At 42.3% G+C, this 15244-nt stretch overlaps 1 protein-coding gene across 3 annotated transcripts; it reads left to right on the forward strand.

Annotated features, from left to right (window-relative positions):
• Window positions 1-20: 20 nt before the first annotated feature.
• On the forward strand, window positions 21-8810 carry LOC100563835 (copper chaperone for superoxide dismutase). Of its 3 annotated transcripts, none has more exons than XM_008123644.3 (8): window positions 21-174; window positions 3825-3897; window positions 4443-4580; window positions 5592-5763; window positions 5878-5938; window positions 6042-6119; window positions 6644-6747; window positions 7869-8810. In XM_008123644.3, the coding sequence occupies exons 1-8, from the start codon at window positions 133-135 to the stop codon at window positions 8020-8022; spliced, it is 822 nt and encodes a 273-aa protein (XP_008121851.1). In that variant the 5' UTR covers window positions 21-132; the 3' UTR covers window positions 8023-8810. The 3 variants fall into 3 exon arrangements, with proteins under 3 accessions (XP_008121851.1, XP_008121852.1, XP_062821428.1); XM_008123645.3 differs by lacking the exon at window positions 21-174 and adding an exon at window positions 195-371; XM_062965358.1 differs by lacking the exon at window positions 21-174 and adding an exon at window positions 415-486.
• The last annotated feature ends 6434 nt before the right edge of the window (window positions 8811-15244 follow it).

A 15244-nucleotide genomic window follows, 5' to 3' on the forward strand; every position in this document is an offset into this window, starting at 1 on the left:
CGCAGAACGGGGAGGCCTTTAGGAACGGAACTGAAGCAACAGTAATAAGCCCCGCCCCCTCGCGTGTCGCCTTCAAAGGAGTCCGGCGGGGTACATTTACCTTCCTGAGGAGAAATACCGTCGAAGGCAGCGATGGCAGGAGCTCCAGGCGGAGAGGGAGGCGTCGCCTGCAAGGTGGAAGGGAATAGGGTCGTTGTTGTTGTTGTCGTGGCGGTTTTCTGGGCCTTAGAAGTCGAAGCCAGAACTCTCCATGTGGCGAGCCCAGGCCTGGGCTGACTTGGGCCTTCCAAGGGCCGGAGGCTGTGAGGAATGATGGGAGTTGAAGTCCAAACCCCTGAAGGGAAGGCCCAAGTAGGCCCAGGCCTGTACCAGTAAGTTGTTGTGAGTCCAGACTGTCTGGCCATGTTCTAGAAGCATTCTCTTCTGACCTTTCGCCCACATCTGTGGCAGGCATCCTCAGAGGTTGTGAGGTCTGTTGGAAGCTAAGTAAGTGAGATTTATATTATCAGTGGTGGGGAGAAGGAAGTCGTGTCTGCTTGAGGTACGTGTGAATGTTGCCATTTGCCACCTTGATTAGCTTTTTAAGGGCCCGTAGTTTCAAGGTCTGGCTGCTTCCTGCCTGGGGGGAATCCTTTATTGGGAGGTGTTAGCTGGCCCTGATTGATTCTTGTCTGGAACTCTCCTCCCCCCCTGCTTTTTGAGTCTTGCTCTTTATTTGCTGTCTTGATTTTTACCCAATCTACTTTTACAACCTCTCCATTTTAATCCATGTTTTTATTAGTTTTTGTCATTTATTTTTATTGGGTAATGTTTACGTTTTTATAATTGTGCATGTCTCTTGTCTATTGTTGTGTTTTATATTACTATTGTTTTTATTCGGCCTTGGCCCCCATGTAAGCCGCCCTGAGTCCCCTTTGGGGAGATAGAGGCGGGGTATAAAAATAAAGTTATTATTATTATTTATTATTGATTTTAGAGGGTTTTTTAATACAAGCAACCAGGTTGTGTTCATTTTCTTTCTGTTGAAATTGTCCATATGCTTGTGGATTTCAGTGGCGTCTCGGTGTCATCTGACGTGGTCGTTGTTGGAGTGTTGTTGTATGTTTTCCGGGCTGTATGGCCATGTTCCAGAAGCATTCTCTCTTGACGTTTCACCCACATCTATGGCAGGCATCCTCAGAGGTTGTGAGGAGTTGTTGGAGTGGTTCAGCGTTTCTGTGTTCTCAAATAATATGCTGTGTCCAGGGTTGGTTCATCAAGTGCTCTGCTGTGGCTGACTTCTCTGGTTGAATCAGTCTGCAGTTTTCTTTCTCTGTGTGTTTGTGTGTGTGTCAGGAGCGACTTGAGAAACTGCAAGTCACTTCTGGTGTGAGAGAATTGGCTGTCTGCAAGGACGTTGCCCAGGGGACATGGTCCGGATGTTTTACCATCCCTGTTGGAGGATTCTCTCATGTCCCCGCATTTATTTATTTGCTACATTTATATCCCGCCCTTCTCACCCCGAAGGGGACTCAGAGCGGCTTACAAATTAAATTTACATACAATATTATATTATTAGCATAGTACAATACTGGTAATAAATTACTATATTGTACTGTATCAATATATGGTAATATTATTAGTAATATTACATGTAAAATAGAATATATAATTAATATTATTATATTGTATTATTAGTATTATTTCGTATTACAATATAATATTATGAATATTATATGTATATATAATATACTAGCTGTGCCCGACCACGCGTTGCTGTGGCGAAATATGGTGGTATGGGAAATAAAAGTATTGAGGAATTGGTGGTAGTTAAGGTAAAGGGTAAAGGTTTTCCCCTGACATTAAGTCCAGTTGTGTCCGACTGTACACTGAAGTAGATTGTATGGCAGTGTGGAGTCAAGATAATCCAGTTCAAAGCAGATAATATAAAATTATAAATGGGTTATATAGCTGTGTGGAAGGGCCTTGAGTCTACACTGCCATATAATCCAGTTCAAATCAGATAATCTGTATTTTATAGTGGGGAAGAGGCCTAAGTGAGGCCTAACTCTGCCTGTCCCCTGGGCTGAGTGGGTTGCTAGGAGACCAAGTGGGCGAAGCTTAGCCTTTAACTGGCAACAATTGGATAAAAACAATTATCCCTCTCCCTCTAATTAGGACTTTATTTTCCTTTTCTTTTTGTTGTATGAACGTAGAGGCATGGATGAGGGGTTGTGCTGCCAAGTTTAGTGTTTCTGGGATGTGTAGTTTTGTTGTTTTGTCCTAGGCCGAAATTTCATTACCCTTTTATATATATAGATTATTAGTATTATATCGTATTATGCACCAGGCCGTTCTTTGTTCAGCTCATGACAAGAGGACATAAGCACGGCCAGAAAATCATTCACCATCCATTATTCAGGGCATCTGGGACATGAGAGAAGCCTCCCACAAGGATGTTAAAAACATCAAAAACATCCGGGCGTCCCCTGGGCAACGTCCTTGCAGACGGCCAATTCTCTCACTCCAGAAGCGACTCAAGTTGCTCCTGACACGGAAAAAAAAACAACAAGATAATATTATGAATATTATATGTATATATAATATATTATTGCTGGAGCTGTTAGAGGGACCTCATCCATGCTCCCCTGGGGTTGGATTCGCACTGGCAACCTTCAGGTCAGCAACCCTGCCAGCACAAGGGTTTAATCCACCTGCCAGCATGGGCTCCTTGAGTCTCCTGAAAGTCTGCAGTGCCTTTCATGTTCCTTGATTTGTGTCTGGGCAATTCTGCTGCGTTTGTAGACTTGTCCACAGCTGGTATACGGTAGACTCCTGCAGAGGTGGGAGGATCCCTCTTGTCCTTTGCTGATCGGAGCATTTGTTGGATTTTCTTCATGAGTCTGTAGATTGTTTGTATGTTGTGCGTCTTCTGTTTGTATGTTGTGCGTCTTCATCAGCTTCCCTATGCAGTCAGTGGTTCTCTTGATGTATGCATGATAAGAACACTTTTCTTCTGGGTGGGTCTTTGTCTTGACTCTCGTGGCTTGTTCTTGGCCTTGCAGCTCTTCTGATGTCTCCTCTCAGCCTTCTCTTCTGCAGGCTAAACATGCCCAGCTCTTTAAACTGCTCCTCATAGGGCTTGTTCTCCAGACCCTTGATCCTTTTAGTCACCGTCCTCTGGACACATTCCAGCTTAGAATCTATGCCTCCCTTCAATTGCGGTGCCCAGAATTGGACACAGTGCGATTCCAGTTGTGGCCTGACCAAGGCAGAACTGAGGAGTAGCATGACTTCCCTGGATCTAGGCACTAAATTCTCATTGACGCAGGCTTTGCTTTGCGTTGCTTTCTATGCCCCTGTTCAGAGGATTTCGCCTTACTTTCTGTCCCTGTGAGAATTGGATTTTGGAAAAATTGTCTTGTTGTGGAAACAAGGATTGGGCATAAAGCTTCAGTGGAGACCCCTTTTCATATTTATATCATTATTGTATTTTGATGTTTTGTATTTTGTTACTGTTTTGTACCTGATTTTGCTGTAAGCCACCCCGAATCCCCTTCGGGGGAGATGGAGGCAGGATATTATTATTATTATTATTATTATTTTCCCCATGATAATTTTTCCAGCAGTGGATTTCCATTCCTTTTGGGAGATAGATTTCTCTCACTTCCTGTTGTCTCAGTACTGTTCTTAACTATAAGTCATTTGTAACTCAGGGACACTGCCTGTATAGAAAGATAGATTGATTGGTTGATATGAAATGTTCTATAGTATGTGATTCCTTATCTTTCTGGCTGACATTTATGATCTGCTGCAGCACTCTCTCTCTCGTTCTCTTTTTGCAGTTGGAGTTTGCCGTCCAGATGACTTGCCAGAATTGTGTGGAGGCTGTTCAGAAGACTCTGAAAGGAGTGCCGGGTGAGATAAAGAGCAGGAGCAATTCCAGGAATATGTGGTGCACAACCTTTGGTCCTCTGGGGGTGTTTTGGACTTCAGCTCCCAGAATTTCTGCACTTTCGAGAAGCTAGCCAGGGCTTATGGGAGATGGAGTCCCAAATACTTGGGAGTACCACAGGTCTCTATCATAACCCCAATGATTAATACTACATTGTACATTTGGAGCCCCCAGTGGTGCAGTACTAAAGCGCTGAGCTGCTGAACTTGCAGACTGAAAGGTCGAGGTTCGAATCCGGGGAGCAAAGTGAGCACCCACTGTTAGCCCCAGCTTCTGCCAACCTAGCAGTTCGAAAACATGCAGATGTGAGTAGATCAATAGGTACCACTCCGGCGGGACATTAACAGCGCTCCATACAGTCATGTTGGCCACATGACCTTGGAGGTGTCTTTGGACAGCGCCAGCTCTTCGGCTTAGAAATGGAGTTGAGCGCCAACCCCCAGTGTCGGACACGACTGGACTTAATGTCAGGGGAAAAGCTTTACCTTTACTGTACATTTTGCTCCAGGCCTCCAGCTTTTGGATGTGCAGCTGGATTCCCAGACGGTGCTGGTGGAGACCAGCCTGGGCACCGAAGAGGTCCAGAACCTTTTGGAGAAGACCGGGCGCAAAGCCGTGCTGAAAGGGATGGGAAGCACCGTGCCAGGTAAGTCCCAGCCCAGGACCCATTTTCCTCCTGGTTCATACTTCCCGCTATTTACACAGCAAGCTTTAAACTAGCTTTTTAAAATATATATTATTAATTTAACAATAAACAGATCTATGAGTACACAGTAAACAACCCATACATTATCAATATAAATATATCATATGCGGTTGCGCAGTGTGTAAAATAAAGCGCTGAGCTGTTAAACTTGCAGACCAAAAGGTCGCAGGTTCGAATCCAGCCGCAGGTTCTACCAGCGTAGCAGTTCAAAAACATGCAAATGTGAGTAGATCAATAGGTACTGCTCCAGCAGGAAGGTAATGGCGCTCCATGCAGTCATGCCAGTGGTCACATGACCTTGGAGGTGTCTACAGACAACGCTGGCTCTTCAGCTTAGAAATCGACATGAGCACCAACCCCCAGAGTTGGACACGTCTAGACTTAATGTCAGGGGAAAGCCTTTACCTAACCCTAAAGTCCTCATTATCATTGTTATCATTAACAACAGTGTTGTGTGATTTCTGGGCTGTATAGCCGTGATCTATTTTATTTATTTATTTTATTTATTTATTTACATCACTTTTACCCCGCCTTTCTCTCCGAGGAGATTCAAAGCGGCTTACAGTAAATGGCAAAAATTCAATGCCTAAAAACAATGTAAAAACAACAATTCATATAAAACAATCTACAAAACAACAGTTCATATAAAACAGATACCATTACAAAATAAAATCACATTATATAAAATTTTAAGAATGTCCAAGATTAAAATCCATCTAGCAGCAGTTCAAATGAGGACCTTTCCAGGTCTCATCCTAAAAGGCTCTAAGCTTACTCCCACTCAGCTCTCCTCTTTTCTGCCAATTGGAATCAAAACAAATAGGCCATGAACCTCATTTCCTATGTACGGGAACCCCTGCATAAAAATATTTTAATAAGGAAAATAAAGAAGTGTCAAATCACAGGAGATTCAGATTCATGTACTATGCGTTTTCTTCTTAACACCATTAGGCAGTGCGGCTGTGGCCATGGTGTCCGGCCCTGGCTTGATCCAGGGGGTGGTGAGGTTCTTGCAAGTCTCCCCTGAGAAATGCCTGGTGGATGGGACCGTTGATGGGTTGGAGCCGGGGTTGCACGGCTTGCACGTCCACGAGTTTGGAGACATCAGTGGCGGCTGCAACAGGTAAAGAGATGCAAGCGGGGAATGTTCTGGAGTCCCTTCGGGTTTTGCGAATTACGCCCCATTCAGGGACTTGTCTTCTATGGGATGTCCAATTTCCGCTTTGTTTCCTCGCAGCTGTGGGGACCATTTCAACCCTGATGGGGAATGCCACGGAGGACCGCAGGATGAACACCGGGTCAGTTGTGCACATTAAATGCAGACCACACTTTGCCCACTTAGAGCCTTAAATTACTTGAATGACATTAATGAGATGTAACAGCAAGGCTCTCTCTTTGCAGCATACTGGGGATCTGGGCAATATTGTGGCTGCGGCGGATGGAAGAGCTTCCTTCCGGATTGAAGACGGCCGACTGAAGGTACAACGCTAGCCCAGTGGAAGCTTTTAAACAGAGGCTGGATGGCCATCTGTTGGGAGGGCTTTGATTGTGCTTTTCCTGCATGAAGGCAGAACGGGGTTGCACTGGATGGCCTTTGGGGATCCCAGCTCTCATTATTCTATGATTCTATGACATTTAGCAGGGCCCCCTGGTGGCACAGTGTGTTAAAGCGCTGAGCTGGTGAACTTGCGGACCAAAAGATGCCAGGTTCAAATCCCGGGAGCGGAATGAGCTCCCGCTGTTAGCCCCAGCTCCTGCCAACCTAGCAGTTCGAAAACATGCAGATGTGAGTAGATCAATAGGTACAGCTCCGGCGGGAAAGTAACAGCGCTCCATGCAGTCATGCCGGCCACATGACTTTGGAGGTGTCTACAGACAACGCCGGCTCTTCGGCTTAGAAATGGAGATGAGCACCAACCCCCAGAGTCAGTCACGACTGGACTTAACGTCAGAGGAAAACCTTTACCTTTTATGACATTTAGCAAAGTTGCCTTCTTTCTCAGGTCCAGGATATAATTGGACGCTCCCTGGTGATCGACGCAGGGGAAGATGACTTGGGCCGTGGATGCCATCCGCTCTCAAAAGTCACGGGAAATTCGGGAGACAGGTGAGATGATTGCAGCGGGTTTTCAAGAGAAAACCTTTGGCTGCTATCGCTGGATATTTCTTCTCCTTACTGGAATACTATGGTAACCTCCTTTGGGGTGAGAAGGGTGGAATATAAATATAGTGTTCCTCCACTACTTCGCGGTTCACTTTTAGCGGGTTCGCTGTTTCGCGGTTTTTCAATAAACTCTAAAAGATTATTATAAATCATAAAAAATTAAAATTTACAGCCTAAGGAAGGGAGGAAGGAGAAGTCAAAGGGAGAGAAAAAGAGCCCAAGTGGCAACGGGAGGAAAAGGATGTGATTTATCAACACATGATTGGTTGATAATAATAATAATAATAATAAAACTTTATTTATACCCCGCCACCATCTCCCCAACGGGGACTCGGGGCGGCTTACATGGGGCCATGCCCAAAACCATACAATATAACAGAATATAAAACAACACATCAAAACACAATTTAACAATGCAATAAATAATAACATACATTACAAACCAGAATTCAGAAAAAGCAATAAAATCCAGGGCGGGCCACATGAACACTAAGTTAAAACTCGGTGAGAAAGACATATGAATAAAACCACGGGGAGCAGGGACATAAAATAGTGAAGAAAGATATAACAGTTACTCTCCAAAGAGCCATGTTTTTAAGTCTTTCTTAAAGGCTAGCAAAGTGGGGGCCTGCCTAATCTCAATGGGCAGTGAATTCCACAGTCGGGGGGCCACAGCAGAAAAGGCCCTCTCCCTTGTTCCCACAAGACGGGCCTGAGATACAGGCAGTGGCGACAGGAGTCTTGATAAAGACTTGAAATAGTGTATAAGTATTAAAATAATGTGTAAATATTAAAATAAATATAGCGTCCCTACTTGGCGGATTTTCACTTATTTCGGGTGGTCTTGGAACCTAACCCCAGAGATAGGTGAGGGAACACTGTACTGTAAATAAATAAATACTTTCCACTTAGGCCTTATATAGGAAACAGGGTAAACTTTGAGGCCTTCTGCTACCCATTAGGTGTTTTACATTAGCTACATCTAGGGCAGCCCCACATGAAATGTGCTGCAGCAGTCAAGATCTGCACCTTTTCTGTTTCTCATTCTCACTTTGCTTTTGCAGAGTGGCCTGTGGGATCATTGCCCGTTCCTCAGGCCTCTTCCAAAACCCCAAGAAGATCTGCACCTGTGACGGAGTGACGCTTTGGGAGGAGCGAGAGCGACCCATGGCCCGTCTGGGGAAGAAGACTGGCAACCCACTGGCCCCACATCTCTAGGATGCCAAGCTCGGGTCTGGGTCTTATATGTTAGGATTTCCAGAAAGGGAGCGGTCACAACAGTAATTGAGAATGCAGGGGGTGATGGCTTCTGGTCCCCATAAAAGAACCTTCCCCAACCTGGCGCTTCCATTCCGCTCATTCTCTATTTTTGCTAGTAGGAGAGTGATGGGAATTGTAGTTCAACACTCTTCTAAGGCCTTAAGTTAGGGCAGACTGCACTAAGGTTGGGAGAAAGGCACATTCCATTTGGTTTTGTATTAGGAATGAGACGCGTATCTTAGTTCGACTCCTTTGAATCCCGTCCGTATTCACTTTCCATTTTTACTTCGTGTCGGACTGAAAAAGAGCTGTGCTTTTCCAAGGAACGTTTCCGCAATGAGCCGTGTTGAATCTTGTTTATTGATGAAATCATGTTTGTAAACATCTCCAGACAAAACGCATTTTGAATTGAGCACATGTACTTTGTATACAAACTGAAAATAATTTTAACATTTCTGCTATTTGGGGCTTCTCCTTGTGATGACGTGCCTTTTCGTTAAGTCTCAGAAAGGATGTATTTCATAAATGGTAAAGAAGTTACATGGATTAATGTCTCTTCCACCCCAATTTGGAGATAATTTGGTGCTCTTTTATACTCCAGATACTACCTTTATTAAAGTGTTATCAGGGATATAACTGCCATCACCATCAACTTGAAGCCTTCCTACAATTCTTTCCTTAAAACCATCTGCCGAATGGCATTTTATTTAGAAGCATCCTTTAATACAGATACGAATTTTAACCAATATTGGGTTGTTGTGTGTTTTCTGTGCTATCTGGCCATGATCCAGAAGCATTCTCTCCTGACGTTTCGCCCACATCTATGGCAGGTATCCTCAGAGGTTGTGAGCTCGCAAGTGGGGTTTATATCTCCGTGAAATGTCCAGGGTGGGAGAAAGAACTCGTCTGTTAGAGGCAAGTGTGAATGTTGCCATTGGCCACCTTGATTAGCACTGAATAGTCATGTAGCTTCAAAGCCTGGCTGCTTCCTGCCTGGTGGAATTCTTTGTTGGGAGGTTGATTCCGGCCATGAAAGCCTTCGACAACACATTTAACCATTATCTTTATTCATTATATCTGCGGTTTTCCTCCAGTTAAATATGTAAACTATTTGGCTTCTAGCAATCACATTGTATTGTCAATTTTTAAGAATTTATTCTGGCTGTATCTATGTTTCTGTAAATGGAGCCGCTGGTGGCGCAGCGGGTTAAACTGCTGAGCTTGCTGGTTGGCGGTTCAAATCCGGGGGCGGGATGAGCTCCCGCTGTTAGTTCCAGCTTCTGCCAACCTAGCAGTCCGAAAGCACGCAAATGTGAGTAGATCAATAGCTACTACTCCGGTGGGAAGGTAACGGCAGAGTCGGATAAGGCTAGACTTCATGTCAGGGGAAAACCTTTACCTTTTTATACCGTTTAAATAGCTATATGAAAACAAAACTCTGAAAATTAGAAAAATTGTAAGTGCAATGTTTCTTTCTTGCAGCTGCATAGAAAATTCACTTTGTTTCAAGGATTATTGTTCCATTGTTATTGCGGTTCAAGGAAACAGTATCTAGTCGAATTGACGTTGCCACTTTCGCTTTTGACTGTAGAACAACGCCCATTTGAGAACACTGGACCAGATATTAATTCTACGTAATTGTATTTTAATAATACGTCAAGAAAAACTCTTGTCTTGAAATGAGACTTTTAAGAAAGAGAAACGTATTTTGGAAATCGCAATGCTCGTTCAGCCATAAATCTTCGCTTATTTCATTTTGAACGAAAGAGTGAACAATCTGTAATGCAGGTGTCCTGAGGAAGGAGGTGTGTTTAGTTTTTCACACACACACACACTTTGGACTTCAAAATATAGTTTTTACGTGTTTTTTTTTTGTTTTGTTTTTTGCACAATGGGATTGAACATTACCTCCGAATCAGGAGGTTGGATTTTGCGGATATATTTTGGCTTCCTCGGGCTGTATTGATCACTGCTGTATGCAAATCACTCGTATTCATATACGTTGCCAAAGATGAGATCCATGTTCGACTCCCCCCAAATGGCACCCCCACAGATATTCTGGACAACTGGATCTTGTAAATCACCAAAACCACTTTTATTGATGAAAAATTAAGGATATCTAAATGTATTTCCAACTGGAAGCATACTTGTATACTGTACGATTCTACCGAAGGCTGCTCTTAAAAGTAACTTTCAAAACAAGGATAGTAAAATAGGGACTTCAGTGAACTAAAAGTTTTCTTTTCCTCACAGAAAAATAAACGAAAGAATCAGAAGCTATCGTTGGTAAACAAACCATCTTCTCAGCCCTTCCGATTTTGGTTTTAAAGGACCGAATAGGCAGCAATGCACAGAAAACTTAGAATTAAGACGGAAGGTAACTCAAAAGGCTCTGTTTCTCTTCGATAGCGACATATCACTAGTTTACATAGGCAATTACTCAGGAAAGGAGCTAGAAAGCCTAGATGCCATGACACTTGTGGCAAAAGGGGGTAAAGAAATGCAGTGGCTCAAAAGAACACGCTGAAAGCATCAAAGAGCGTTATGCAAAGCATGTCACAAAGATGACAGTCAAAAAATCAGAGAAAAAGACCAAGAATCTTCTGCAAAGACAAGTAACGAGAAAGCTGTTGCCTGTCAACCAAATGATTCAACACGGGCACTGGCGTATTGCATATATTTCGAGAGACCGTAATTTATCCACGTCAAATGGCAGAAGGATTGGAATAAATTCTGATGAAACAATGGAAACCTTGGAGACCAGATCAATGGGTCGCCTGAAGTCCGGATAGGACCTAGTTGAGAAAAGAGACACGAGATCATATTTTAAAAAAACATGGCAGAACTCAAACGTTTGTCACATTTTCGAACTCTGCCCTCCCCTCGTCGCCCAGAAACAGGCCTAGAACGGCAACCAAAGAGACACATCTTTTCTTCAACATCCCATTTACGAGAAGTGAGTTGAGCGTCAGAAGGCACAGGAAGTTTCCTGGCAGTTTTTTCTAATCCAGGGAAAACAATAGTATTTGCTGGCCTTTTAAGAAGAGTTTCAAGCCTTCCATCAGAAGCCGCAATAAAACGAGGTTCACGCCACAGTATATCCAACGTTCTATTACGTCCAATGACGACGGACACAGAGGCTTAATTCTGCCCAAAATTAAATGGTCAAATGAACTATTATTTCACCGGGTTGAAATACGTCACGGCTGTGCTCTACAGTTGGAGATGGCTGGATATACAAGGCATCAAGTGCAGGACTCGATTTCTAGAATTTAATTAGATCCAAGGAAGTTACATTTGTTCTTTAAGAACCACACCTTCATAGTTGGTTCAGTTGGTTATTAGCATTATTTGTAGTTCTAGTCAAGAAGGCTCAAAGGTCTAACTTCTCTGCTGTACCTGGAGATCTAGTCAACCCACGATGCCAAGGATTTTCCACTCTATAATATTCCTCAGAAACCAGTATGTCGTTATAGGTTTTAACTGACTTTCAAACCATATCTTATGTTTATTGTGTTTTAACTTTTGCTTCCGATATTTTAATATGGCTACGGTTTAATATATACTTTTATAGTTGCATTTAACCATTTTAAATACGTGCTTTTTATACATGTGTAATTATTATTTTATTATTATTGGGGAGCCCCCGGTGGCGCAGTGGGTTAAACCGCTGAACTGCTGAATTTGCTGACCAAAAGGTTAGCAGTTCGAATCCAGGGAGTGAACTCTCGCTGTTAGCTTGAGCTTCTGCCAACCTAGCAGTTTGAAAATATGCAAATGTGAGTAGATCAATAGGTACCGCTCCTGCAGGAAGGTAACAGTGCTCCATACAGTCATGCCAGCCACATGACCTTGGAGGTGTCTACGGACAACGCCAGCTCTTCGGCTTAGAAATGCGGATGAGCACCAACCCCCAAAATCGAATACGATTATAGACTTAATGTCAGGGGAAAACCTTTACCTTTACTTATTATTATTCAACACAGAAATGTGCAGATGAGAAAAAGTGGAAGATGGCAGTCTGTGTTTCCCTTTGTCCCCACAAAATGCTCAGAAAGCTTCCAAAGATCAACTATAATGTGAAAGTAATAGAAAAGCCAGCAAGAGAGCTTTCCTATCCCAAACAGCAAATACAGACTGTATTCTCACAAGTGCTTTCAAACCAATGCCACTTTAGAGCAAGAGGGGGCTACCTGATGCCTTTTAGAGGTTTTCGGCTACGACTTCCATCAATCCCAACCAACAGAATCAACGGTCAGGGGTTATGGCAGGAGAAATATCTGTTTCCTATCCCAAATTTCACAAGAAGCCAACGACTCCTCTAAGAGCTGCAAAGTGAAGACTCCTAGCTAATCCCTCTGGAAGATCTCTAAACAGATCAGCTGCGTACCTCTGACTGTTAACGGAAGCTCCTATGATTTTCACGACTCCTACGTGGCGGAGAAAGACGAATGCGTTCATATGGTCGATGGCGAGGAGAACCTTCCGATCTTGCTGTATACTTCCCACTTGGTCCGTTTCCTCTTCTGTTGAAATCATTGCGGCTGCTGTGTGGTGGGGAGAGGCAAACATGCTCGTACGGAGGGCTGTAACTGTCTTCCATGTGTTTCGTCATATGCCTTTTATTTACTTCAGGCTCATCTCTGTGGAGGTCTTCGTAGCTGCTGCTCGGCGGAGAGAGGCGGACGCGCTCATACAGCGAATACCGGGAAGTGGTTTCCAACCTCCACCCAGACAGAGCTGCCCGTTGAGGAGAACGAGGCATCCTGCTGCGTGGAGACTGAGCCCTGTAACCTGAACCAAACCGATCAGGAGCAGATTGGTATGCTACATCCGCGGATGCTCTGTTACGTGTTGACAGGGAATCGGAGAACTCCTTAGAGTAGGAATCAGCCTGATTACCATAAACAGAATTGTGGCTGTCATAGGACTTGCCTCCATAGGAATGGGAATGGGCAGAGTGGGTCCGGCCACGTGAGGCCTCTGGATAGTTGTAGGGCTCTGACTCGGCCCCATTTCGGTATGCTGCCCCTTGCCCAGTTGTCGACTGGGGTCGATAGTCCTGATCAAACGCTGCAGGTGGCTGGTCTTCGTAATATGGATCTGGAAATGTGTTCCCTTCAACTCTAGGATGTTGCTCAGAATTTTGCTTACGGTCATTAAGCATATGATCTTTCACAGAGCGTTGCACAGCAATGTAGCTCCCCTTGAGTTCCATCCCATTAAGGTGTTTAATGGCCGCTCTACCATCCTCCTCATTGTCCATGTGAACGAACGCATAGTCTGACAAAGCAGTAGACAGAAGGGTTATCAATAAGGAACACATGACATTTTATTTCAAAAACCCATTCCTACTTGGATGTGGCCTGGACATCAGCCAGCAGCACATCTGTTAGGCTGCTGGACAAGGCAGTTATGATCAGCTCAGGTTCTGCTGCAATTAATAATAATAATATTCTTTGATTATATTATTTATTTATTTACTACATTTATATCCCGCTCTTCTCACCCCGAAGGGGACTCAGAGGGGCTTACAAATCAAATGAACATACAATATATTATTAGCATAGCACAATATAAGCATTAAATTACTATATTGTTCCGAATCATTATATGGTATTATTATTAGTAATATTACATTTAATATATAATATATAATTAATATTATTATATTGTATTATTAGTAGTATAATACTGCATTACATTACAATATTATTATCAATATTATATGTATATACAAAATATTATATATTTATAAATTATTATAAATTATATATACAGTAGAGTCTCACTTATCCAACACTCGCTTATCCAACGTTCTGGATTATCCAACACATTTTTGTAGTCAATGTTTTCAGTAGATCGTGATATTTTGGTGCTAAATTAGTAAATACAGTAATTACTACATAGCATTACTGTGTATTGAACTACCTTTTCTGTAAAATTTGTTGTATAACATGATGTTTTGGTGCTTAATTTGTAAAATCTTAACCTAATTTGATGTTTAATAGACTTTTCCTTATTATCCAACATATTTGCTTATCCAACATTCTGCCGGCCCATTTATGTTGGATAAGTAAGACTCTACTGTATAGTGTTCCCTCACTTATTGTTGGGGTTAGGTTCCAGGACCAGCCGCAATAAGTGAAAATCCGCAAAGTAGGGACCCTATATTTATTTTAATATTTATACATTATTTTAGTAGTTATATACTATTTTAAGTCTTTATCAAGCAATTGTGTTGAAAAATCACCTCCTTCTTCTCCCATTGCCGCTTGGGCTCCTTTTCTCTCCCTTTGGCTTCTTCCTCCCTTCCTTAGACTGTTAATTGTAATTTTTATGATTTATAATAGTCTTTTAGAGTTTATTGAAAAACAGCGCAACATAGAATCTGTGAAAAGTGAACCGCAAAGTAGTATTAACAAAATTATATATATATATATATATATATATATATATATATATTCAAAAATAGATTGAAACACGCATATTAAGAGCATGGGAAGTTTATGTTTCAAATAATGCAGTTATTAATATGTATTTAATAAGATAATAATTTGATATATAATGTGTGAGAGGCTGAGGAAGCCATAACTTTATAATTTTATAATTCATGGTTTAATAGAGTCTAATTAGAGTTTTAACTGATGTGGTATTTTTTATTGTTTATTAATATGTCATTGTTTTATTGAATATATTTTGGGCAATGTAATTTGCTGACTGTTGTAAGCCACCCTGAGTCCCTCCGGGTGAGAAGGGCGGGGTAAAAATGATGTAAATAAATAGTGAGCTATATGTATATAAAATATTCCGCCCTATCTTCCCAGAGGGACTCAGGGCGGATTCTGATGGTGCTGTTTCTATGTTATTGCCTTGTTGAATTGTTTATTTATTTATTATTTATTTATTTAATACATTTATATCCCGCCCTTCTCACCCCGAAGGGGACTCAGGGCGGCTTACAAATTAAATTTACATACAATTGTTGTTGATTCTATTGAGATACGTTTTTTTACAGGGTAAAAGTATAGTAAATAAATAAATGTTTTGATCTAGGTTTGGTTTTAATCTTTGTTGGATCGGGCTTGTCACTATGTAAGCCGCCCCGAGCCCTTTCGGGGAGATAGAGGCGGGATATAAAAATAAAATTATTATTATAATTAAACTTCCTGACTGTGAG

The sequence above is a fragment of the Anolis carolinensis genome, unplaced genomic scaffold (genome assembly GCF_035594765.1).
Source record: "Anolis carolinensis isolate JA03-04 unplaced genomic scaffold, rAnoCar3.1.pri scaffold_14, whole genome shotgun sequence".
Classification (NCBI taxonomy): domain Eukaryota; kingdom Metazoa; phylum Chordata; class Lepidosauria; order Squamata; family Dactyloidae; genus Anolis; species Anolis carolinensis.